The sequence below is a fragment of the Macrotis lagotis genome, chromosome X (genome assembly GCF_037893015.1).
Source record: "Macrotis lagotis isolate mMagLag1 chromosome X, bilby.v1.9.chrom.fasta, whole genome shotgun sequence".
Taxonomy (NCBI): Eukaryota; Metazoa; Chordata; class Mammalia; order Peramelemorphia; family Peramelidae; genus Macrotis; species Macrotis lagotis.
This window is the reverse complement of record NC_133666.1, coordinates 582,335,776-582,361,386: the sequence shown is the minus strand read 5'-3', so window position 1 is coordinate 582,361,386 and position 25,611 is coordinate 582,335,776. Positions and strand designations below refer to the sequence as shown.

General features: G+C 35.0%; 1 protein-coding gene across 3 annotated transcripts in view; it reads right to left on the bottom strand.

Annotated features, from left to right (window-relative positions):
• The window catches only part of COL14A1 (collagen type XIV alpha 1 chain), a 265,288-nt gene that overhangs the window by 99,410 nt on the left and 140,267 nt on the right, over window positions 1-25,611 (bottom strand). For all 3 annotated transcript variants that reach the window (XM_074201475.1, XM_074201474.1, XM_074201476.1), the window contains 11 exons: window positions 25,049-25,171; window positions 24,732-24,881; window positions 20,046-20,162; window positions 13,555-13,701; window positions 10,062-10,127; window positions 6,661-6,800; window positions 5,628-5,751; window positions 5,300-5,443; window positions 2,048-2,212; window positions 1,081-1,119; window positions 783-921 (listed from right to left, as the gene is read on the bottom strand). In XM_074201475.1, the coding sequence (XP_074057576.1) occupies window positions 783-921; window positions 1,081-1,119; window positions 2,048-2,212; window positions 5,300-5,443; window positions 5,628-5,751; window positions 6,661-6,800; window positions 10,062-10,127; window positions 13,555-13,701; window positions 20,046-20,162; window positions 24,732-24,881; window positions 25,049-25,171 (1,354 nt within the window). The remainder of the gene's footprint in view (window positions 1-782; window positions 922-1,080; window positions 1,120-2,047; window positions 2,213-5,299; window positions 5,444-5,627; window positions 5,752-6,660; window positions 6,801-10,061; window positions 10,128-13,554; window positions 13,702-20,045; window positions 20,163-24,731; window positions 24,882-25,048; window positions 25,172-25,611) is intronic.

Genomic DNA, 25,611 nt, shown 5'->3' with positions numbered 1-25,611 from the left:
CACTTGAATGATAAGGTCTGAGGTCAGATAAAAAGGGCATAGAAGAGACAGAGCAAGGAGAGGAAATGGAAACAAGAATTAAGGAGTCAGGTTGAAAGGAAAAGGAGAGATATAGAATGACAGCTAGACAGATGGGAAGGTTTACGGAGAATTTTTTTTTAAATGTGGAAGACACATAGAAATATTTGGAAGCAATAGCAAAGATATCACTAAGATAGGAGGAGTCCTTAAGAGGGGATAAATGCTACCCTACGTTTTATAATAATAACTAACTTGATTCTTATAAGGACCTAGAGGGATAGGTGCTATTATAATTGAGGAATGTGATGATAAGAAAAGTTAAATGACTTTCCCAGGATCACAGAACCACTAAGTATCTGAAGCTGGATTCAAATTCAATTCTTCCCACTACACCATCAAATAATCTAAGCACTCTTACCATTATGCTATCAAATAGCCTATGTATATACACATTTTTAAAAAAATTTTTGGTAAGGTTATATAGTCTTTTAATGTACAGAATATATTTGTGGAACATTAAATAAATAACTTTACAGGAAAAATGAGGCAAAAACAGATACAGATTAGGCATTTAAAGGCTATGTGTAAACTTTTCTCCAAAGGAATAAACAAGTTAAACATTTTTGTTGTTGCAATTTTATTTGGGATCATTTTACCAAGAACTTTCCCAAGCATAGCATGATGATGATGGCATGAGATAACTTTTTTTTGAGATCTGAAAGAACAATGACTTTGATATTCCAAAGTTGAAATGAACATACTTGGTAGGTTGGGAAACCAGAGCATCTTTATGTAACTGGTAACATGGATACACATTGAAAGTGCCAGGTCCCATAGAAACTCCTTCCACTGCTGAAAAATCCTTTTCAACCAAACCAAACAACTCCATCATTTTAAATCCTGAAAAGTATAACATTTTGAACATGTCAGAGTTGAAGTGAACAGACAATAACAGAAAATACATCTCCAGATTAGAATGAGCTTTATTGAAATAGACATGAGATAGGATTCATTTTATCTTCTAGGATTTGCAAAGTGGCACTGCCCATAAAACTGTACCTCCAAGACTGCTGCCATCCTTACTGACAAGAGGACAAGCTGAAAAATAAAAGGGAAGGTCACTTAGAGACATTTCAAATGTACTTTCCCCACCTCTACTCTCTTCGTACCCCTAATCTACAAAAGAAGTCAAATTATTTCTCTGAAGATGAATTACTTTCAAGCCTCCCAATTCATATGAAATTATTATTTTCTCTAGTTTTCCAAAGATACCAAACATTTCAATTAACCACCACTATTAAAAGCAAAATTCCAGAATTCTATTCTCTTGAATGTCTGTCCCTCTCCCTCTCTCTCTCTCCCTCTGTCTCTGTCTCTCTCTATATATCTCTGCATGTGTGTGTGGGTCTTTCTCTGTCTCTCTGTCTCTGTCTCTCTGTCTCTTTCTCTGTCTCTCTGTCTGTCTCTGTTTCTGAGTCTTTCTCTGTCTCTGAGTCTTTGTCTCTGCCTCTGTCTCTCTGTCTCTCTCTCTCTGTCTCTCTGCCTCTCTCTGTCTCTGTCTGTATCTCTCTGTGTCTCTCTGTCTCTCTCTCACACACACACAACACACACACACACACACACACACACACACACACACACACAAAATCACACATTCCCCTCCCCCCCAGTGGGGAGGATACCCATTAAAATAAACGAGGGAGCATGGGGAGAGAAGAAACATGCTGGTATTTTTCTGAAAGTATTTATAGGAGCTATTTAAATCAAGCTGGTCTTTAAAGCCAGCACCCATTTGATTAGGAAAAAGTCTTTATCAACCCAAACCTCCCAAAGAACAAAAATACAGTAAAACTCCCATGTGCTCTTTTCCATAAAAAGTAACATCTGCAATGAAAGATATTATGAAAGCCTTTGTCAAGTTGACAATTATTCTCACATCAGTATGGGATTCATTATTTAATAAGGATTAACTGCTTTAGCCTGTAAGCACCCAATGAATAAGCAGCCCCAGATTCAAAGAACTAACTTGCAGATGCAGTTTCACAGACAAAAGTAATCAGTTCATCTTCAATCTTCTTAAAGGCATCAAAGTCATCAACAAAGAAGACATGTCTTGCACTGGGCTGGCTGCCAATGCTAACCAGTTCTGCATAATCTGCATCAGCTACACCAATTGCAAAAATGCTGATGCCTGTGGAAGAAGGAGACCAGATTTCTGATTAGTCTGAAGAGGAGGGGAAAATACAAACAAAACAAGACTTGGCTAGTTTCTGTTTAGGAGCACTGGATTTGCAGTCAAATGACCTGAGTTTGAATCTTGCTTCCCCACTTACCACCAGTGTGAATTTAGGCAAATTGCTTAATCTCTCTGGGCATCAGTTTCTTCATTTGTAAAATGAAGGGAGGGTGGACTGGATTTGGTCCTATAATCCAATAAGATTAGTATCCTACCTATGTGATTTTAGACAAGTAACTGTGCTTTAATTTCCTTTATTATATAATGGAAGAATTGGATTATATGACTATCAACACCTACACTTTTATTTTCTTTGGTCCAAAGTTTAAACACTATAACTAGAAAGAAGTAGGAGAATATTCATTATAATTCATCAAAATTCATGTACCAATTTGAAAACATAAGTGTTATTTTACTTCATTATCACTACTCATTTTGCATTTAAAGTAGTTTGAAAATAGCAATAACAACACAATACTCACAAATACATAATTTTAATTTGAGAGGTGCTGCAGAGTAGGCAGAAGACCTGCTCTGGCATCATCAAGATCTGATTTTAGATCCTACTTCAGAGACATTCTAGCAATGCAACCATGAATAGTCCACCTAATCTCTCAGTGCCCCAACAAGTCCTATAAAACTCAAAATTACAGACTAGTTGCTTATTGGTATCATTGGAAGGTGTTTCCACAATAATATAATCACAGGTCTAGATAAACAAATAAATAGCAATCTCATACTTGTAAATTTTAATATCAGAAGACTTCTGGTATGAATAGAGTAGAGTCACAGAATCTTAGCCCTGGATGAGAACTTAGTTTCTCCCTCCATTTTTTCAGAAATAGAAAATTAGAGGGGCAGTTAAGTGGCACAATGAATGGAGAACTAATCCTGGAGTCAGGAGAACCTGGGTTCAAATCAAGCCTCAGACACTAGCTGTAAGACCCTCTGTAAGATGCTTAAGCCCATTGCCTTAAAAATAACCAACCAACCCAAAAAGAAATAGAAAATGAGGCATAAGTAATATATGATAGATTGTAGAACAATGAGAGAACCAAGTTTAATACTCAAGGCGAATTAAAATTATATTCATTCTTGGGGGTGGGGGGCTGGGAGGATGCTCAGCTAGATTCCCTTTCCATAGCCTGTTGATGGTCTGGGTTCTCAACCCCCAAAAGAGACACTATTCCCATGAAGAGCAATGTGAGAACACCATATAAAGAGAAAAGATAGTGGGACATGGAAATGTTGACCCCCAATATGCTTTCTTTTTGCCTTTCTATTAGTGTAGAATTCATCAGATATGTATGAATTCCTTTTTTTGCTGCTATTAGTGCCTTTGGTTTGAGCTAATTATGACCTAATTTCTGAATAGTTGTAAGTGAAAGGGTAAAACACAAAGCAAAATAAGACTTGACTTGGTTTTTTTTTAGATTTTTCAAGGTAATGGGGTTGAGTGGCTTGCCCAAGGCCAAACAGCTAGGTAATTATTAAATGTCTGAGGTCGGATTTGAACCCAGGTACTCCTGACTCCAAGGCTGGTGCTCTATACACTGTGCCACCTAGCTGCCCCTTCACTGTGCCACCTAGCTGCCCCTAAGACTTGACTTGTTTCTGCTGAAGACCACTGTGTTTGTAGTTAAATGAGGTTAGCCACCCTTTACCCTCTTCTCCCAACCATAATAGTATGTGTGCCAATTGAGGGAATGGTTTCAGACATCTAAAAGGCAGGGAGGGAGTAGCTAGCAAGAACAACTTAATAATTTAAATAATATTTACACTACAAATTTTATGGGAGTTTGGATTTAGGAAATAAAGAAATCTAATTTTAGTCAGAAATTCAAACCCTCATTGGCATTAGAAAACTTGGTGTTTGATTTTTTCCTCTACCTTACCTTTAAATTCAATCAGTTGTCAAGTTTCCATCATTTCTTCCTTTATATCTCCTTTGCATCTGTACCCTCCTCTCTATTCACATTGTTACCCTTCTAATCAAGGTTTTCACTATCATCATTATTATTACTTTTGTTTTCATTTACAATAATCTTTTTTGTTGTTCCTTTTATTTTATGAATTTAATAAGCATCAACAAGCAGGAATACATGTTTGCAAAAAAAAAAGGAGTTTAATAACTTTAAAAAAAATGTTTGCAAGGCAATGAATGGGATTAATTGACTTGCCCAAGATCACACAGCTAGGTAATTAACAAGTGTTTGAGACCAGATCTGAACTCAGGTACTCCTGATCCCAGGACCAGTGCTCTATCCACTGCACCATCTAACTGCCCCTGTTTAATGACCTTTAAACCTGCCTCCACTTTCTCTCCCCACATCTTACTGACCTGGTCCATATTCTTGTCAAGGTAGTCTTCATCATATTTACATTTGGTCATATCATTCTTCTATGACCTTCCACTGAATCTCAACTGCCTATAATGTCAAATTTCTTAACATGATTTTCAAGGTTCCCTATGATATGACACTCTAACTGTCCAGCTTTGTCGTATAACATTCATCTCCATATCTACTACACTTTAACCAAATTATACTCTCTTCCAGCCTCTACATATCTCATTCTGGACCATTGCCATACCTTCTGTCATGCTGTTCTCTATTCTTAGAATACCCTAATTCTTCTTCTAATTTCTACTTTCCTGAAATCCTTCAAAGTCTAACTCAAATTCCACACTGTCCATAAAGCATTTCCCTGATTTGTCCCTCCCCTTGTTCAAATCAGATATGATCTTTCTCTTATAGAGCACTTGGCTTGTACCCTCCTCCTGAATTTCTTAAAAATCATTTGTAGTATGGTTTTGTGTGTGTGTGTGTGTGTGTGTGTGTGTGTGTGTGTCATATTCTCTTACTAGACTATAATCTTCATGAGGGAATGGAGCATTTCTCCTTTTACATCTCCCAGAAAATAATACAGGGTTTTGCATATAGTAGTTGTTTAAGTAGTATTTCTTGAAGTCAAATTATTTCTACTGTCATTACATATATATATATATATGTAATATATATATATATATATATATAAAATTACCTTCAAGTTGCAACTCCCTTGAAATTTTATTTACATCATCCTGTGATCGCCCATCAGTAATGACCACGATAACCTTGGGTATACCTCTTCTCGTTCCTGCTTCAGTAGTAAACAAGGCATCCCGAACATGCTTAAGTGCTTTTCCTGAAAGAGGTTTAAAAAGTAAAGAGCTCATTTTCAGAATGATTTTCATCAAAACAACCAAAAAATTTTGAAACCTTTAGTGAAACTTTTCTGAATGTGAGTTTCAATAATAATAAGTGGACTTCAAAAAATAAGTTCTCAATAATTAAGTAATAATCATTCATTCTTTGGAGCTCTTACTTACCTGTTTTTGTATTTCCTCCTTTATATGAAAGATTCTTAATCCCCTCAAGGAGAGAGTCCTTAGTTTTATATGTATTTAGTTTAAATTCTGTTCTGGGGTCATCAGTGAACTGAACAATGGATACCTGGGGGATAGAAAGTATACACTTTACTTCAAACTAGTTAGCAATTTTCAAGGATCAATAAGTCTTTATTTTATACTTAATTTATCTAATAAATTCAATTGGTATTTTACATATTTCATAATAAGTCATATAGTAGAGATCAAAATTGAGAACAAATCAAAAATACTTCCTTCCCTGAAAATAGTATATGGAGATAAGAAGTTCATTATTCCAGCCACCATAAGAAAAATATGGAGGGAAAAAACCCTCCAAATAACTGATAGAATCATATTTTATACATCAGAAAACCAAGGTATAAAGAGGTCACATAACTTTTCAAAGGTTGGAAACCTAGAGCTGAGAAAAGCTCAGATCACTATATTTCCAGTTCCATGCCATGTTTGGCCACTAGCTCATTAGAGTTCACTTTGGTATTTATGAGATTACATAAATTTTAAGAAAGCAATGTGGAAAGAAAAATATTTTTTAAATTACAAACTCATGTTCTCCTGGCACTTTATATATTTTTAACCAATACTAAATTTTTATGTTTACATCGAGTCAATAATTTTACATTGAAGTCAGTTTTTTTTAACTTTTTTAACACTATCATGTGAAATAGAATGAATTGAATCATTCATCAGGTGAGACATTATCTATCTATCTATCTATCTATCTATATATATATATATATATATATATATATATATATAATACACATACACACATATAAATACAACAAATTCTGCACTCTTCATCTGGCACCATCATAACAGATAAGGTTTTCTTCTTTCTGATCTCTACATTAATGAGTATTCAGATATGTGTTCTCAAAACAATGATAACCAAAAAAATGGCTTTATCACTGCATTTTCATAGGCATTAGTTTTACAAAATGATGGACTGGTATGACTGACTGGTGGGACTTACTTGAGTTCCATCCACTCCAATCTTGTCCAAGGCACCAACAGTATTATATAGAAATTTAATGATCTTATTGAAATTGTCATCTCCAATGCTCCAGGATCCATCAACCATGAACACTAGGTCTGCCTTGGCAGCCTTACAAACTGCAGAGTAAGAATTGTTTAAGAATCAGATATACCATACGGCTACTCTAAGACTCAAAACATGAAGATGTCTCTTCAAGCTTACTGAAAGATTTAATTGGAAGAAAAATTCTCCATTTGTGTTTCTCTTTACCACTTTTGTGTCATGGGCCCCTTTTTGTAGTCTGTTAGAACCTATTGATACTTCAGAATAAATTTTTTAAATTTATAACAAGAAAATTCTAATTTTTAGGTAGAAGTTAGTGAAATAAAACCTATTTTTCCAAAGGTCCAAGTTCATGGAACCTTCAAAACCTATGCTCAGATCTCTTGGAGGACCATGGTATCCAAGTCAAGAACTTTTGCCTTAAGGTCTCCATCATCAGGCATTGTCACTTGCTGAAGGAAGAAGGAATGTGAAAACTCAGATTTATTCTGCTCCATACATTCTTTCCCAGCCATATCCCACATATCCATTAACCCCTACAAAAGCTGTGTTCATCATTTTAGCTAAAGTGAAGAGCTAGAAATTGATGGGGGGGGAGAGTGGTAGTTCAAGGGAGGCTAGGAAAGGTTTTCTTTTCTTTTTTTTAGCTTCTTTTTTTTAAAGATTTTATTTATTTTGAGTATTACAATTTTTCTCCTAATCTTTTTTGCAAGGCAATGGGGTTAAGTGGCTTGCTCAAGGCCACACAGCTAGGTAATTAGTAAGTATCTGAGGCTGGATTCGAACTCCAGGGCCAGTGCTCTATCCACTGCACCACCTAGCCAGCCTCCCCTAATCTTATTTCCCTCCCCCGACCCCTGTCAGTCTTTACATTGTTTCCATATTGTACATTGATCCAAATTGAATGTGATGAGAGAGAAATCATATCCTTAAGGAAGAAACATAAAGTATAAGAGATAACAAGATCAGACAATAAGATATCAGTTTTTTCCCCTAAATTAAAGGTAATAGTCCTTGGTCTTTGTTCAAACTCCATGGCTCTTTATCTGGATACAGATTGCATTCTCCATTGCAGACTACCCAAAATTGTCCCTGATTGTTGCACTGATGGAATGAGCTAGTCCATCAAGGTTGATCATGGCCCCCATGTTGCTGTTAGGGTGTACAGTGTTTTTCTGGTTCTGCTCATCTCACTCAGCATCAGTTCATGCAAATCCCTCCAGGTTTCCCTGAATTCCCCTCCCTCCTGGTTTCTAATAGAACAATAGTGTTCCATGACATACATATAGCACAGTTTGCTAATCCATTCCCCAATTAAAGCACATTTACTTGATTTCCAATTCTTTGCTACCACAAACAGGGCTGCTATGAATATTTTTTTACAAGTGATATCTTTACACTTTTTAAGGAGAGATTTTCTAAGCAAATATTGGAGACCTAGTAAAAGCAAGAAAACAATAGTGTAAAATGGAGAATTAATTTGTAGTCAGAGTGTTTTAAGAGAAAAAGAGTAATTGAGTCTGTACATGCCAGTGCAAGTGTACCTCTGGCTTTGCATTAAAACCTGAGGAAAAAAACTGAATGAGAAAGACCTAACAGAAGGCAGGGAAGGGTCATCATGCTGCTTTTATACAGCAATATCCTACATGGAGCATTATGAAGAAGAGCTATAAAATTTAATTATGTCTTTTGCAGGACAGCATGAATTTCTGTGCTTTTTTTTAGTTGGTTTAGGAGGAGATTGTGGGGATAGGGAGTTAAGGCAGCAGGACTATGAACAAGACAAGTTTAAACCAAGTCATGCTTGATAGCAGTGATCTCGCCTCTCCATTCCTCCTTTTCTCTTCTCTTGTCTTTTCTCTCTATACTATTTCCCTTGGTGACTTTATTAGCTCCCATAGATTTAATGATCATTTTTATGCATACAATTCTCAAATCTTCTCATCCAGCACTAACCTTTCCCTTAGCCTCCAATCTCCTTTCTCTAACTGGATGTCCCATAGGTAACTTTGACTCAACATGTCCAAATATGAATTCATTATCTTACCCTCTATGGCAAACTTCTCTTGCAACCTGTCATCCTTTGTTGCTCACTCTCTTATCCCATATCCGATTTTTTTTGCCAATTTTTTGTTGATCTTATATTTTTAACACCTCTCAAATATCCCTGCTTCTCTTCTCTGCTACTATCACCATCCTGATAGAAATCTTCATCTCATTAGGCCTGAAATATTGCAACAGCCTGCTATTTGGTCTGCTTGCCATAAGACTTTTCTCATTACAGTGTTTCCTCCTCTCAATCATCAGTGATTTTCCTAAAGAGTAGATTCAACCATATCATCCTCTACTTGTTAAACCCCAGTGGCTCCCTATTACCTCCAGGACCAAATATAAAATCTTGTTTACTATTCAAACTTTTAAAACCTATTCCCCTCTTGCCCCAACACACATAGCTTTCCAATCTTCTTATAGCTTAATCTACCCCATTCCCCTATACTGCACTTACGTATACTTCAATCTTGTAACATTGGTCTCCTTGATATTTCTCAAACAAGACACTCCATCTCCCACCTCTGGTGTTTCCATTGGCAGTCCCTCATTGATGTCTTTCTCTTCATCTCCATCTCCTGACTTCCTTCAAGTGCCAGAGAAAATCTTACCTTCTAAAGGAATCCATTCCTAAGCCCTGCTAATTGTAGTACCTTCCTTTTATAAAGATTGTTTTTATATAGCTATTTACATGTTGTCTTTCTCTTCCCTCTCCTCCCCACTAGAATGTAAGCTCTTTCTGGAAAGCCTGCCTTTTTCTTCTTTTCTTTCAATCCCCAGCACTTGGTCCAGTGACTGACACATTGACTGATTTCATTGTTTCCACCAATACAGACTGCAAACTTACAACAGAATTATAAATGTTTATTCAAGAACTTCCTAATTTTCTTCCCTGGTAGAAACAGTCATTCCGTTTGCTCTTTAGATTTGACAGATTGAAAGATTATCATAGCCAATTCTCTTTTTGGACAGAAACTGTGGCTTTATAATACTGATCAGTGGAGTCCAACTCATCCTTATTATTACATATAATATATTGAAACAATATATTTGTATATCATATAATATGCAATTAATATAAATGCAGTTCATTAATATTATAATATTTAATTTGCTCAATAGGTATATCAATAATTTAATAGGAGACAAAGTAAAATAGTTAACACAAAGGATGCCTTTTGTCTACCCATAAGTGACAAAAATTTAAAGCTGCAAATGTATCATCATCATCATCATTATTATCATTATCATCATCATCATCATCATCATCATCATCATCATCTTACCTTCCTTTGCTGGAGGAATGGTTGGAAGAGGTGTTGTTGTTGCTGGTGGTGGAGTTGGAATTGGCCCTAGAAATTGGAGAAAATTTGACAAAACCCAAGAAACAACATCAGTAAGGAGAAAATAATTGGGGGGGGGGCTTCAATTATTTTGATAACAGCCATCTGTCCTTGCTTAGGATTTTGTGACTACCATAGTAAAACAACAATTTGTGAGAATTAACTCATCTGTCTCCTCATATGCAGACAGAAGGCCTGGGTACCATTTTCAGATATTGCCATTTAGACACCTGGAGTAAATTTAGTGAAACCGTCAGGTCTAAAATGATTGCAATATTGATTTAGTGCAATAGTTCTTGAAAAGTATGTTTCTATTCCAGTTATTGGCCTACACAGAAGGCATAAGCTCAACTTCTGCCAATATAATTAATAACAGAATATCAATCTTTGTTCAAGTGAACATCTTCTTCCAATATTACTGAATTGGGCATCATCAGATTCCAGAGAGTTTGACCATACTCCAAGCTCATCTGAAGACTCTGCATACTGAATTAAATTCTGAAAGCTGTATTTCAAAATGAACATTGACTATTCACAGTTACAGCAATATTGTTCAATAGAGAACTGTGAATGACCTAGCCATTCTCAGCAATACAAAAATCCAAGACATTCCCAAAGGACTAATGAAGAAGCATACTATCTGCCTCTAGGAAAAAACTGATATTGATTAAATACAGACTGTTTACTTTCTTTTTTTCATTTTTTTCTTATAAAAAAGACAAATATGCAGATATTTTACATAATTGTATATTTACAATCTATATCTGGTTGCTTACCATCTTAGGGAAAGATAGAATTTAGAATTCAAAATTTTAGATAAAACTGTTAAAAAATTTTTAAAAATAAATAAAAAGAAAAAAGGAAGTTTATATTCTAATGAATTTTGCAGTTACCTATAAATTATTGCATTATAAATATAAATGGAATAAATACAAATAAAGTAAATATATATGTATATATATATATATGTGTGTGTGTGTGTGTGTGTGTGTGTGTGTGTATTACAAAATAATTGGAAAAGAATGGTACTGGCAGTTGAGAATGGGAAAGGCATGAATTCTAGATTAGGAATGGTTTAAATTGACCTTTGTATAGAGAAATCACCAATAGAATTTGACTGGCAAATGGTCCAGGATAATCAAGACTGTAACCTTAAATCCACTTATGTGAAACTTCCATCTACTTCTGGTATCTGGAGCCATTTGTCTAATTTCATAGATAAGATCAAATTAAGAAGTAAACATTTATTTAAAAAATCAAAGAACATTGATATTGTTGTTAAACCTATGAAGCCACCAGAAGGCAAATTATATGAGAAACAATGAAAGGAGCTGGAGAAAAAGTCCCCATATATATTTGACACTATATTGCTTGCCTTCCCAATAGATGAGAGAGAATTGGAGAAAGAGAGAAAATTTGGAACTTAAAATATTGTTTAAATGCTAAAAAATAAATAAAATTTTAGAAATATAAAAAGACAAAAATTGATGACAAATGACTTTAAATATCTAAAGAGTATCATGGGGGTAAAAATTTTGTTTCAAAAATTACAAAGAGATGAACATGAAAACTATCTTTTCATGTATTTAAAAAATAAAATAACATTTAAAAAAAGAAAGAAAATTTGTCTATGTAGTTTCCAAGACAAAAGTAGTACCACTGGGTAGAATGCATAAACGAAGACAGATTTTAGCTCAAAATAAGAAAGAACTTCCTGACAGAATTGTCTCAGTCCAACAGGCTTCCTTGTGACAACATTTATTTCCTATAATTATAAGTGTTTAAACAGTTAGAAGTTTAAGCATTAGAAGTGTTTAAGTTTCGTTATCCATTCTCATTGATACTATTAAAAGCATGTCTGTCTTAGGTAGAATATTGAACTATATGATCTCTAAGATTCTCCCCAACTCCTTACTCACACCAGTTCTATGAACTGAATTTAACTATTAAACTAATAGCAATAATGAAATAAATTCATGTGAATATTTAGTCTGATGAATTTTTCAAGTTTCCTAAAGTCATTACAATTCACCTTAAAGACATTACACTTGATTCTTATGAAATCTTTGGAAGAAGTCATAAGTTAATGATCATTATCAGCACTTCTTCCTCATCATACTAAGATATTGATAATATTTTATCTTTAAAGCAAAAGTAAAACTCATAGGAAATTGTCAAATAGGTTCTCTATGGTTCTAAAGTTTGCCAAAGCATCTAAACCAGTATACTTGTTTGCCAATCACACAGTGAAAATGAGCCATCAGGTAATAGGTGGAGCTCAATAAGAACTGTTCACCATACATATACAGAAGTGTTCTAAAATTTGTAGAGGTAGTATGTAAATGAAGGAAGATATTTGTTTTGCATTTGTTCCTAAGGCTGGGCAAAAGCCAATGGATTGCAATAAGATAAATTTCAGTGTAATTCAAGAACTTTCTAATGAATACCATGCACAGACTGAATTGTCACTAGGAATGCTGTAGAAGAGAGCGTCTCCTGAATATGAAGTTGGTCTAGATAACTTCTAAAGTCCTAAAATTGTAAGGTGTCATTAATTCCTGAATATCTATGACTCAAACTCTTGGAATCTCTTTCCTAAACAACTATCTTCTGCTTTTTATATAATGGCCCTTTTATATCTCAATCAACGAGACTTAAAAAGATGTAAATACAACCAACAACCCACAAACATAAAGGTGCAAATACAGCTTGCCTCCATAGAGATTCCAAATATAGGATTGAGCAGTTGTCGAAATATAGGGTTACACCCCCAGAATAATTATTAAAATGAAGGAATATTCTGTGAATGCAGACTTTAAATCAAGAGATAGCTAGTGGGCTCCAATAAATGTCGTTTCATTAAGCTAACATTCTCCCTGGTCTCCAGATATCTTTGAATAAAGGACAATGAAAAATACATTCTTATAATTGTGTATATTTCCCTTCGTCACATCAGATATACAGCCAAGTTAGAAAAAATGGGAAGGCTTTTCAAGTTAGCAATAACTCCTCAGTGAGTCAATGAATGGGAGTTGATTGGCTCCACTCCCACCCCCATGGCTCTGGTAATACGCCCCTATTTTAATGTCAAGTCCTAGTTATTACACCCTATTCCTCTTGCCACATACCACAAATGTTTCTTTATGGGTAGTGATTACAATAAAGGTCATTGAGACTGGGATTTTGCTAACCTATGGACTGATATCTAGTCCCCTGTAAAGCATGTACTAAGGGAAGAAAAAAAATTATAGTAATGAGGACCAGTGGAGGACCAGCAGTGAATTTTGTGACTAGAGAAGTGATTGGAACTTGAATTACATGGATTCTTGTACTGCCAACACTCACATTTTTATTAATGGAACAAGATTTATGAAACAGCTAGGTTGTCCCCCCAAATGAATCTGTGGATGAGAGAGAGAATGCACAATTCACTTACATGTTTTTTCCACTATGCTAACACTAGGTCCTGTTATCTCTTGGAGCTGTGTATAAACGCTGATTTTATGCTCTGAATCAGGGCTAAGTCCATAGAAACAATGGCTAGATGTTCCTCCTCCCATGGTAGTTTCCTGCTTCTTCCCATCTGTGATGAAAAGAAAAAGAAATTAAAAATACATAATGAGGTCATTTGCCATTGAACTTTCTCCAAGAATAGCTTGTGGTGACTCCATCAAAGTTTTCATAGATATATTGTAGAAATGTAAACATGTAAACTGAGCTTTGACAAACTGAATCATATTTAAGTCCATGTCAGTTAATAGAGGCAGAATGATTTGTTGGATAGAGAGCTGACCTTGAAATCAGAAAGTCTTAGAGTTCAAATCTTGCTTTTGATGCATAATGACTATATGACCCCAAGTGAAGAGTTTGGGGAAACTAGAAGTCTGACCTGCATTGGTAGCAGGATTTTCCTCAATCAGGAATTATCTATTCCAATGTATCACCACCTATTCCCCAACTCAGAGGAAGTCTACAAGTAAAGGAATCTGAAAGTGATGTATCTGTTGACTAAATAATAATTTTGCACCATCAGTCTCCCTATTATGTAAATGTGGATGTTAGTATGGCCAAGCTTTCTTAAAGTAGGACATACCTGAAGTTAGCCTCAGTTCATTCAATCAATAAACCTTGTTAGATATTGTGCTTAGCACTGTGGATACAAAAAACTAGGCAAAAGACAATACCTGTGTTCAAGGAGCTCACAATCTGAAGGAGGGAGACAAGAAAATATGTAAAATAAGCCAGATACAGGATAAATAGGAAAAAATTAAAGAGAGAAAATACTAAAATTAAGAGGGGTTAAAGAAGGTTTTCAATACAAGTTGGGGCTTTGGAAAAAGAGAGTTTTTAAAAGAAGAAATATAAACTATCAATGACCATATGAAAAATGCTCCAAATCACTAATAAAAGATGCAAATTGAAAAAAAAGAAGTTGGGGCTTTAGTTGGGCTTAAGGAGATGGAGCATCAGTCAGAAGTGCAACAGTCTTTTCTGTGTTAACACAGAGGGGTTAGGAGAATTTGGATGAAAATTTCCAGGAATTCCTACCAGCCTTGAGATTTTTGGAATGATTTTTGGAATCAGAAGATCTGAGAACCACTTACTCTTCCCTATGTGACCTTAGACAAGTCATTTTTATCTCCTAGGGCCTTAGTTTCCTGGATAATAATGATACAATACCTTCATCACAAAGCTGTTCAGATAAAAGTGCTACATCAATCTTTACTTGTTATAGGAATGCAGAGAATAATTATTGCTGTTAAGTTGGATCTTGTAGGTGATATTCTCATTTATTATAGAAGAATCCCTAGTTGGCAGAGCGGGTGGGCAGCTAGATTTGGGGTTAGGAAGACCTGAGTTTGAATCCTGTCTCAGAAATGTACTAGCTGTGTAACCCAGGACAAATTGTTTAATTTCTTTAGGCCTCAGTTTCTTCACCTATAAAAGGGTTGGAATTGGTGGCCTATAAGATCCCTTCCTAGCTCTAAATCTATGATGTTATGAAGCAATTACTCCACTAGTTTCCTGTAGTTCCATAAAGACTCAGAATCTGGAGAGCCTGGCTAACCCCATACCCCCCAATAAATTTCTCTATTGCTCCCTTCCAGCTTCTATGTGAGTCCATGAGAGGCTCCTGAAGTCCTAATTTGCATAGTGTTCTGGACTTAAAGACAAAGGAATAGGGTGCATATCCTGGTACTGTCACTTAACCTCTGTGTGATTTTCAGCAAACCCCTTAACTTCTTCATCTTTCATTTGGTTGATTTAGAAAATGATGCTGATAATATTTGTCATGTCTATCTCACATTACAGGACTAAAGGAGATATTGTATGAAAAGAGCTTTATAAACCCAAAATATTCTTTAAATGTCAATTATCATTTTCTTCTTTTGAAAATCATGTCTGTTGGAATGCCTACAGACTACTTTAAATTTTTTGCATTTTTCATTCCTTCCAAATTCTTCTTGATATAATGCCTTACATTTATACAGTGCCTTATACTGTAGAAACATATTCAGCATGCATAGTAGATAGAGAACTGGAAAGTCCCAAGTTTATATCCTGTCTCTGAAACAAGCAAACCACTTAACTTCTCCCCTTGCTCTGCAGATTCTAGGCAACTTTCTAAGATTCTAAGTTTAATAGAAGATGCAATCTGCATTAATGGAAGTTTGTATAACAGGGAGTTCCCAACACCAATGAATTCACAAGTCCAGTTCCTTTCTCTTTATACTTTTTTAGAATGATTTCATATGCCTTCTTCTTATTTGATATCCCCCCCAAAAAAAACCCAATGTGAGGTAGGTAATACCAACCATAGCACACAGGGGAAGATATATATTGGATATGGACTAAAGAAGGGGTTTAAATCCCTGTCTGCCACTTGTTATCGGTCAACAGTTGATCAAAAAGTTGCCTATGAAACAGGATGTAGAATTTTTTATGATCTTATATAAACCACAGCTAGGGTAACTAATTGGTCCAGTAGGTAAAATGCTGGGGCCTGGGATCAATAAGACCTAAAATCAAATCTGATCTCAGACACTTTTTAGCTATGTGACCCAGAGTAAGTCACTTAAACCAGTTTGCCTCAGTTTCTTTATCTATAAAATGAACTAGATAAGGCAATGGCTAACCACTCCAGGAACTGCCAAGAATATTTCAAATGGGGTCAAAAAGAGTCAAACAACTGAAACACTGAACAACAACAAAATCACATAAATATTAAGAATAAGAGACAATATTTGAACTCAGGTCCTCTGACACCAAATTCAGTGCCCTTTTCCATGTCAAATGCTAACAGGCTCCTTCTAGAGTCTTCTTTACATAAGATTAAGGAGGAGACATACTGAATCACTGTGGTACATAGAGGTATCACTTTCCCTTTTATTAGGTTAATTTTTTTCTTTACAAATCCCAGAAAATATAATGGAGTTAGTTGCTTTTTGTTTTTGTTTAACCAAACAAAAATATATTTTCCAATATTGGAAAATTATGATTGACACAGTAAAATTATTGAAAAATGATTTATGAAAACTTTCCAAGACAAGTAAAGGTTTACAAAAATGGGTGTAGCAGCCTGTGTTGTTTCTGGCCTGTGTAATCCATGCCTATTGGCCCTGCTTTAAAGAAAAGTACTGTCATTGGTCAAATTATGATGGATTTCTCCAAAGTTCTGTGCCAGAAATGCTGCATCAAATGGAGCCATAGTTTTCCCTTTGGGAAAGCTAGAAATTTTCATAGACCAGGGTGGAAAAATGCCATCTTTGTAATATATTATTTATACTTTTATTCTTTATGAGTTGGGACTAAATAAATGAGTCAAACTATTACAACAAATATTGATGATGCTACCAATATGATAAGTCAAAAAGCACTGGTAGCAACAGCTCAAGTTGTTATCCCCCAAATCAGTCTGTGGGGACTGATAATATAGAGTCTGAGAGAGTAGGCTGCTAGAATTTTATGCTGTAAAGTCTAGCCTCACACCTCCTTTACTGTTCTGACTTTGATTCTGAATAATACCTCCTCTACAAGTTTAGACTCAGGAAGTTGTTCTTCATATGAGTTTTTGGATTCTTGATTCCAGAAAAATGGAACAATACCAGAGAGATTGCATTATAACACCATGTTGTTGGTCAGTCATTTCAGTTGTGTCTAACTATGACTCCATTTGAGTTTTTTTTTTTTGGCGGAGATACTGGAGTAGTTTGCCATTTTCTTCTCCAATGCATTTTGCAGATAAGGAAACTGAGGCAAATGGGGTTAAATGACTTGCCAAGGGTCACAGGTGATCTGCTGCTAAGTTTGAACTCAGGAAGATGAGTTCATGTACTCCATTTAGATTCAAAGTGAAGATTCCCCAAGTCATTCAAAATGGAATAGCTGGCACAGGTGGATTAGCTGGGAATGAATTATTATAGGGGAATTCCATGGTCTATCTCTGATGATTAGTCATCTCAAAGAAGCTTCTAGAATAGATCAGAAGCTACAGAATATTTTTATAAGTAACTTAGTCTTGTAGGAATATCTGAGCTCACCAAATCTCACTTTGAACCAGGGTCTGATCCAGAATGAGGGATAACAACACATTAAGGGTACTGGGAAGCTGAGAAGCTGGGAAAGGATGGGAGGAAGAGGGGTATTAATGCTCAAGTGAAGGCATAACTAGAGATTAGAGATGGAGCCACAAAAGAGGCTTGAGCATGATAGCCTCCAAAGGGATCCACCACAGCCTAGGATGTCTCCAGGGGCTTCTTATTATAAATGTTTTCAGTGGTTTTCAGTGGGTTATGTCATTGCTTCTAAACAGCTAAGTCTAATCCTGACTTAGCTTCCCATGGAAAAATGGACCCCTAGCATCAGAAGACTTTTTAGGGTGGAGTTAATGAGACCGTGAAAACATCCTATCTGAAAGCTAGTCACCCAATCTGACCTCTACTCCTGTCCCCAAAAGGTCCAAATAGACATTTCCCCTTTTTCTTGAAGCTACTGATAAGAAATGATTGCCAGTGAGTTGATTAGCCACAGTAATGCAGAAATGAACTTCATAGTGAATGAGCTGTGTCCTAATTGAATCACAAAATCTTTTAATGTATTAAATGCTAATGAGAAAATGAAGGGCACTTTTTGTTCATTCTTGTTCAATCAAGACTGTCTAAGATATTTCTGGCTGCTTCCCCATTCCACTGAGGAAGTACAAGTTAGGTTAACTCCCAGATAAGAAGGAAGTGTGGGCTCAAGTTCCTGCCAAGGATGTTGGCTTTATAAACAGCTTATTTGTTTCAGGCTTCCAGATTAATGTTATCTGTTCATTGGTTACATAGTTCAACAAAAGGGCCCAATCAACTGATTCACAAATAAGCTAACATTCTAGGAGATTAGTTCTTGTAGATTTGCCTGATTGTATTTATAAAGTTATTTTCATTCATCTTTTGAACCATTCTGTATAACATTTTTAAAGTTGGTGACTGTCCACATAAATCAATTTCCCTTAACTTTTACCTTTTAAATACTGAAGAGCATATACATATGTGTGTGTGTATAGATGTGGGTATCTATCTATCTATCTATATATATATATAATATATATATATATACACATATATATGCATATGTGTGTGTATGTGTGTATGTGCAGGAAGCTAGGTAGTACAGTGGATAGAATACTGGGTCTGGAATCAGGAAGATTTGAATTCAAATCCAACCATATATATTTATTATCTGTGTGACCCAAATCACTTTATACTGTTTACCTCAGTTTTCTCATCTATAAAATGAGTCAAAAAAGGCAATGGAAAAACATTTCAGTATCTTTGCCAAGAAAACTCCAAATCGGGTCATGAAGAGTTGGACATAAATTATCTGGAATGATTGAACAATTACATATATGAATGTATGGGTATATATACATATATATATATACATATATATTTATATATGAACATATGCTTCCTCTTAGTGTTGCTACCATCACACCATTCTATCAATTAGAAATGACAGAACAGCCTCTTCTGCTTATCCACTAATTTCATTCTGTTGGTCCCTTAGTGAAGTCTCTGCAGACTTTAAACAAATATGCAGTTTAAAAAAAAAAGCATTAAACATGGAATCAGAAACCCTGGCTTCAAATCTCAGTCACTTACTTTTTCTGTTACCTTAGACAAGTTATTTCACTTCAGCCTCAGTTCCCTCATCTATTAAATGGAATTAATACTACTTTCAATGCCAACATCACATTGTTGTTAGGCTCAGATGAATGTTTTAATTACAAAATACTAAATGAAGAAGACATTTCTGTTTTGTCTAATCATATTAATAATTACAAACTTCTTTTTTGGTACAAAGAGCTTGTAGTCTCTTAGAAAAGGAGATTGATTTGAAGAATGATTGAGCAAAGAAAATAAACTAGCCCTGTGTTTATTTGAGATTTACAATCCCCATGAGGAAGTGAGTTCACATATCACATATCATGCAGGTAAGTTACTTGAACTACTAAAGGAAGGAAGGAATATCCTTACTCTAAGTCACCAGGAAAAGTGATGACAAGAAAAATATAAAACTAAAAAAACAGACAGCCAGACAGAATGCAGGCCCAGTACAGTTACAGCTTATTTTATGTGATTCTGATTTCCCTGAGTAGGAACTTACTAAGAAGATATGTAGTATCATGGACAAGATGCTAGAGTAAGTGTCTAAATTTGGTTAGGGCTCAAATCCTGTTTTAGACACTTAATAGCTATGTGAGCATGTAAGTATAATAGAATTTACCTCCCAGCATTATATCAGTTTGAGTTATTATTATTATAAGAGTTGTAACTATATCTTGTGCATCTTTCTGTCCTAATGCCTTGATTTCCAGAGTTTCAAGAAGAGTGATGAGCACAGAGCTGTTGATTGGAAAACACTTGCCAAACATCATCTTACCTTTGAGATTCTCTATGGCAACTCTGTAAGCAGTAGCATGATTGTGAATTTTCCACTTGATGCACAAACTATTTGTCTGAATTCTTTCAGCTTCAAGATCTGTCACTCCCAAGAACACTAGAATGAAAGGGAAAATTAGTATTTTCACACTGGAGGAAATGTATGTATTCTTTTATAATGTTCTACTTGTATACAAAATGAAATTTTTTATGTTTACGTTGAGGATTCCAAACTCTAGAATTAAATTCAAAATAAGATAATATTTGGAGAATTACTGCATTCCATGAACTAAGGAAGAAGAGTACTATGGTACAGTAATGAACAAAGAAAATACAAATACGAAGGTATCAAAGAAGACCCCATTCTGATAAAATTGCTGTCTCCAAAGACTCTAATGATTTCTTAATTGCCAAATCCAATGACTTTTTCATTCAACCCTCATTTTTCTTCACTTCTCTGCAATCTTTCATACTTTTGACTACCCATTCCTCCTTGGTTCTTTTTTTTCTTTTTGAGTTTTTAGACCATCACACTCCCCAGTTCTCTTCTTATCTATCTGACTTTTTCTCTGACTCATCCATTTTATACCTGCTAATGCTCTTGGGTCTTCTCCTTATATAACTACTTCATTTAGTAAACTTATCAGTTCCCATGGATTTAATTACTGATGATTATCAAATCTAATTATTTTGCCTTAACCTTTCTACAGATCCCCAGTCTTGACTCTCTAACTGTCTTTCAGACATTTCAAAGAGGATGTCCAGTAGATATCTCAAGGTCAACATGTACAAAACTGAACTCATTATCTTTCCCCATAAGCCCCCTGCCTACTCCAACCTTCTCTATTATTGTCAAGGGTACCACCATCCTCCCAGTCCTGACTCCTTACCATCTTTCACAGAAACACACACACACACACGCCTCAGTAAACTCCAGTGTCCCTCTATTCCCTACAGAATAAACACAAAATGCTCTGCTAGTCATTCAAAGTCCTTTATAACTCAGCCCTATCCTTTCTTTCCAGTCTTCTTGCATCTTATTTTCCAAAACATACCCTTTGATCCAGTCATACTGGTCTATTGGCTGTTCCATCCCTTAGTTCTGGAAATTCTCTCTGATTATAACCCATGTGCTCTCTCCCCTTTTCTGCCTCCTACCTTCCCTGACTTCTTTCAAGTTCAGACTAAAATCTCATCCTCTATAGAAAGCCTTTCCTCTTAATTCTAAGTTAATTGTTTCTTACTTTGTATACAGGTTAGTTTAGATAATTGTTTACATGTTGTCTCCTCCATCAAACTGAGAGCTATTTGACAGGAATTTTAATTCTTTTGTAGCCTCAGCCTTTAGCATATAGTAGTGCCAAATAAATATTAATTGACTGACTAACAAAAGGTGTCAATGTAGTATAGGAGAGAACACTGGATTTAGAGTCATGGAACTTATTCAAATCCTGGTTCTACTGTTTGCCTATATGAACTTGGGCAAGTCAGTCTCTCTGTACCTCAATTTTTTTATTTGTAAAATGAGAAGATTGGATTAAATGACCTTCCAAGGTCCATTTAGTTCTAAATTTATGATCCTATGATCCTAAGGCTATTTAACTCCTCTGGACCTCAACTTCACTTATAAAATAAGAGTTTTGGACTAATTGAAGGAAAGAACATTTATTATGTGCTAAGTATTTTACAATTATCTTTTGAACCTCACAACAACCTTGAGAGGTAACCACTAATATTGTCCCCATTTGAAATTTTCTTGGCTAACATACTGGAGTGGTTTGTCTTTGCCTTTAGAGGACACTGAGGCAGACAGGATTAAGTGACTTGCCCAAGAACACACAACTAACATTTGAGCCCAGATATCAATTCAGGTCTTTTTGATTCCAGACCCTGTGCTCTGTCTACTGTTCCTTGGATGACTGCTCTGGTTCCTTCCAAATTAGAATTAATAATCTGATGGACAATCAAAATATAAACCCTACTTTAAGTCAAGCAAAATGAATGACAAAAGTATTTAACTTAATCATGAAGAGTAGAATCATGTTTATCCAAAGAAATATATAAAATAAGAAACTATCTTTGTGATAAAAAAAAGAATGCGATAAAGCTATGTGGCATGGTAAGAAGAATATATTCATTTGATAAAAAAAATTGCTGGATATGTAAGTGATTCACAGTGAAAATTAATATAGACAAGAATAAAATAGAATATAACCCTGTGACTGGAAAGAAAACCCTAGGTAAGAATAGAGAGTTTATAATTTAGCTTTAAAGTGTAATCTCCTTGAGAGCCAGAACTGTATCATTTTTTTATCTTTGCATTCTTAGAATCTAACACAATGTTATGCAAATAAAAAATATTTATTAAATGTTATTTTTTGATTTTTTTATTCCATTGAATTTGTTTTTATTTTATTGAACATACAAAAAAGGAGGTTTTTTTTTTTAACATATGGCTATCTCCCTGGAAACACTGCATAATCTAGTGAATTATCTAGTTGACTTCTGATTCAGCAAGATTTGGTGTACTACTAGTCCAGTTTATTGTATGATCTGAAGCAAATCACATTCCCTCTCCAAGCTTCTGGCCAATTCTACAAAACTGTACACTGTAAAGCAGTACCCATTTGCATGAGTAGAAGGATTTCCTTATCAAGAGATTTCTATACTAGTGAAATCAGAAGTTGGCTCAAATACGGAAAAAGGGAGGAGTGGGTAGTTTCTCTTGGAATACCGTAACTCTGTCTTTGACCTATTTTGTTGGACATTTTTGTCAGAAACTTGGCTAAAGGCAGAATAATGACTAGCTTATCAGGTTTGCAGATCACATGAAACTGGGAGGGATGGCTAATATATTATAGACTCTGGATCCAAACAGATCTCAACAGCTAGAACAATGAGCCAAATTTTAATAAAATGAAATTTAATATAAATAAATAAATATACCATTCTATATTTGCATTAAAAAACAACCACTACCAAGCACAGGATCAAGGACATACAGCTAGAAATCTATTTATGCAAAAATATCTAGGGGGTTTTTATGGATTTGAAGTTTTTAATGCGACAGAATAGAGTATAAAAAATTCATATGATCTTAAAATATCTTTGTAGTTAGAACAAAGATAATAGTCCTGATCTATATCAGGACAATACTTACTGTATCCAAAACCAAGTATCCCATTTAAGGAACAAAATTGAGAAGTGGTGGTGGTAATAGTAGAAAAAGCACTGTCTATAGAGTCAGGAACCCAGGGTTTGAATTACATCATTGACTTTCAGTTCTCATATAAGTGTTAACAACTTAAGTTTCCTGAGGAAAATGAGGGAAGTTAGCATTCAAATCAGAATTTTTGTGTCAATGTAAGGGAAAATTCTAAAAATTTAGAGCTGTCCAAAAATAGAATAGATACATCAGTAGATAATGAGTTGCCCATTACTGGAAGTCTTCATATGGAAGCTGAGGGACTATTTGCTAGGAATGTTGTAGAGGGGATTTATGTTCAGGTTAGATTAGATATCTGTTTTTCTAGTTCTAAGATTCTATGTTAAATTTCTGTAATACATTTCTCATATTTGCTAGAATACAGGCTTAGTGGCATATGTCATCCCTGAGATAAAAGTATGTAGTTTTTAATTTTTTTAATCATTTAATTCCCACACTTTCTCATAAGTGTCCAATCACTTCTAACCTTCATTTAGCATTTGCTCCTTTCTTTCTTAGCAGCAATATAATAAGCAACCAAAAGAGGTAAAAACTCATAAGATGTCCTTTAATTTCAGACAGGAAGCTATATCAATAACTTCTACTATATGTATCATACTTCTAATTAGTGATTGGGAACCTTTTCTTTATATTTGAGGACCATCTTCTACTCAAAATCTTAAAAGAAAGCCAAAAAATCATATAGAAGTCAAATAATAAAACATTACCAAGCAAATTATTTTAAATCAAATTAAAAGCATAAAAAACTAACTAATGAAACTAGTTTGGGAATTTGAGAGTGCCATATCGGAAGCTTGATCTTATATTTATTCAATGAATAGGGAATAAAAAACTTTATTTCATGACAATGATGACTCTTTAAACATACTTCATCAATTTTACGAATATTAATTGATTCTTGTGTATTCAGAGAGAGAGAGGAAGGAGATAACTGGAATTTCATGACAATAACAAGTCCCAAATTTGTGCAACATAAGACTTCCTATCAGAGAAGTTAGGCTTAGGTTAATCAAAGTTCCTGGAATGTGAGATCCTTTGGAAGATAGCTTAAAGGCAGAACAAATCTTCCAATGGTACACTTTTGACCAGGGATTATTCCTACCTTTCAGAAGACTGTCAAAATTTTGTAAAAGTTTGCCTTATTTGAAAAATTAAAGCAATTTTTTTCCTAGAAGCTTTTGACATATTCATCTGATTTCCATGAAATGCTCATCTGCTCTGTCTGCCAGATATGGGCTACTTCCCTACCTTAAAAGAATATAACATGTATTAGATAGGCTGTACTCTGTTCCAATAATGAGGTTTTGGGTATTAATATATTTTGCTAGGAAAAACCTATGTCAAGGAAAAGAAAAAACCTATTTGGAAAAAAAAATTAATGAACCGAAAAGTAGGATTATGATGGAAACCAATTTGCAAAGTCATAACTGAAGATTGAACCCAGCAGGAAGAGGGACTTACAAGTCTTCACTTCACTTGTCAAAGCTTCACTGACACCGGAAGGATAAGAGGCAAACACTTTCACATTGTATTCTGCTCCACTGGCGAGGTTTCGAATCAGAATGGTGTTAATATCATTCCCCACAAAAGTCTCTAATGCTTGACCAGGAACTAAGGGAACAAGAAAAATAAATTTGAGCAACAAAGGAATTGGCAGAAAAGGAAATCACTTGAAACTTTACCCAAAGAGGCAATGTTTCTTTCAAATACAAAGACAGAAGCAAGCAGTTATTGAAAAAAGTGAGACAAAGCAAATTGATCTTTAAAAATGTACTTACTACTAATGGGTTTATAGACAATCCTGTAGCCTTTTGGTGGTGAAGCTGGGGGATCCCAAGTAATTCGCAATCTGTTATACCATTCATCTGAAACACGTAAATTTTTGGGACCAGAGAGTGGCACTAAAATGGAGAAAAATATTGGTAAAGTATTATACTCATCTATTCTCCTTGTGTTGCTGTTGAAGAAAGAAATGAAACGGTTTCAGAAAGCGAGAAAGGGAAATGTCCTAAAAGGACCCCTTTTTATAAACCAGTATAAAAGAATGATTCCTCGTAATAGTTCAAAACACCATTTTCAGAGAAGCCCCAATCAGTGAAGCATCCTTCAATAGGTAACAAGAAGCGACTCCTAAAAAAAAAAAATGATTCAACTTTTTTTTTGGGGGGGGGGTGGTTGCAAGGCAGTGGAGTTAAGTGCCATGGCCAAGGTCACAAGGTAATTATTAGGTGTCTGAGGTCATATTTGAACTCAGGTGCTCCTGCCTGACTCTAAGGCCAGTGTCCTATCCACTGCACCACCTATCTGCCCCAAAATGATTCATCTTTGAGACAATCTTAGG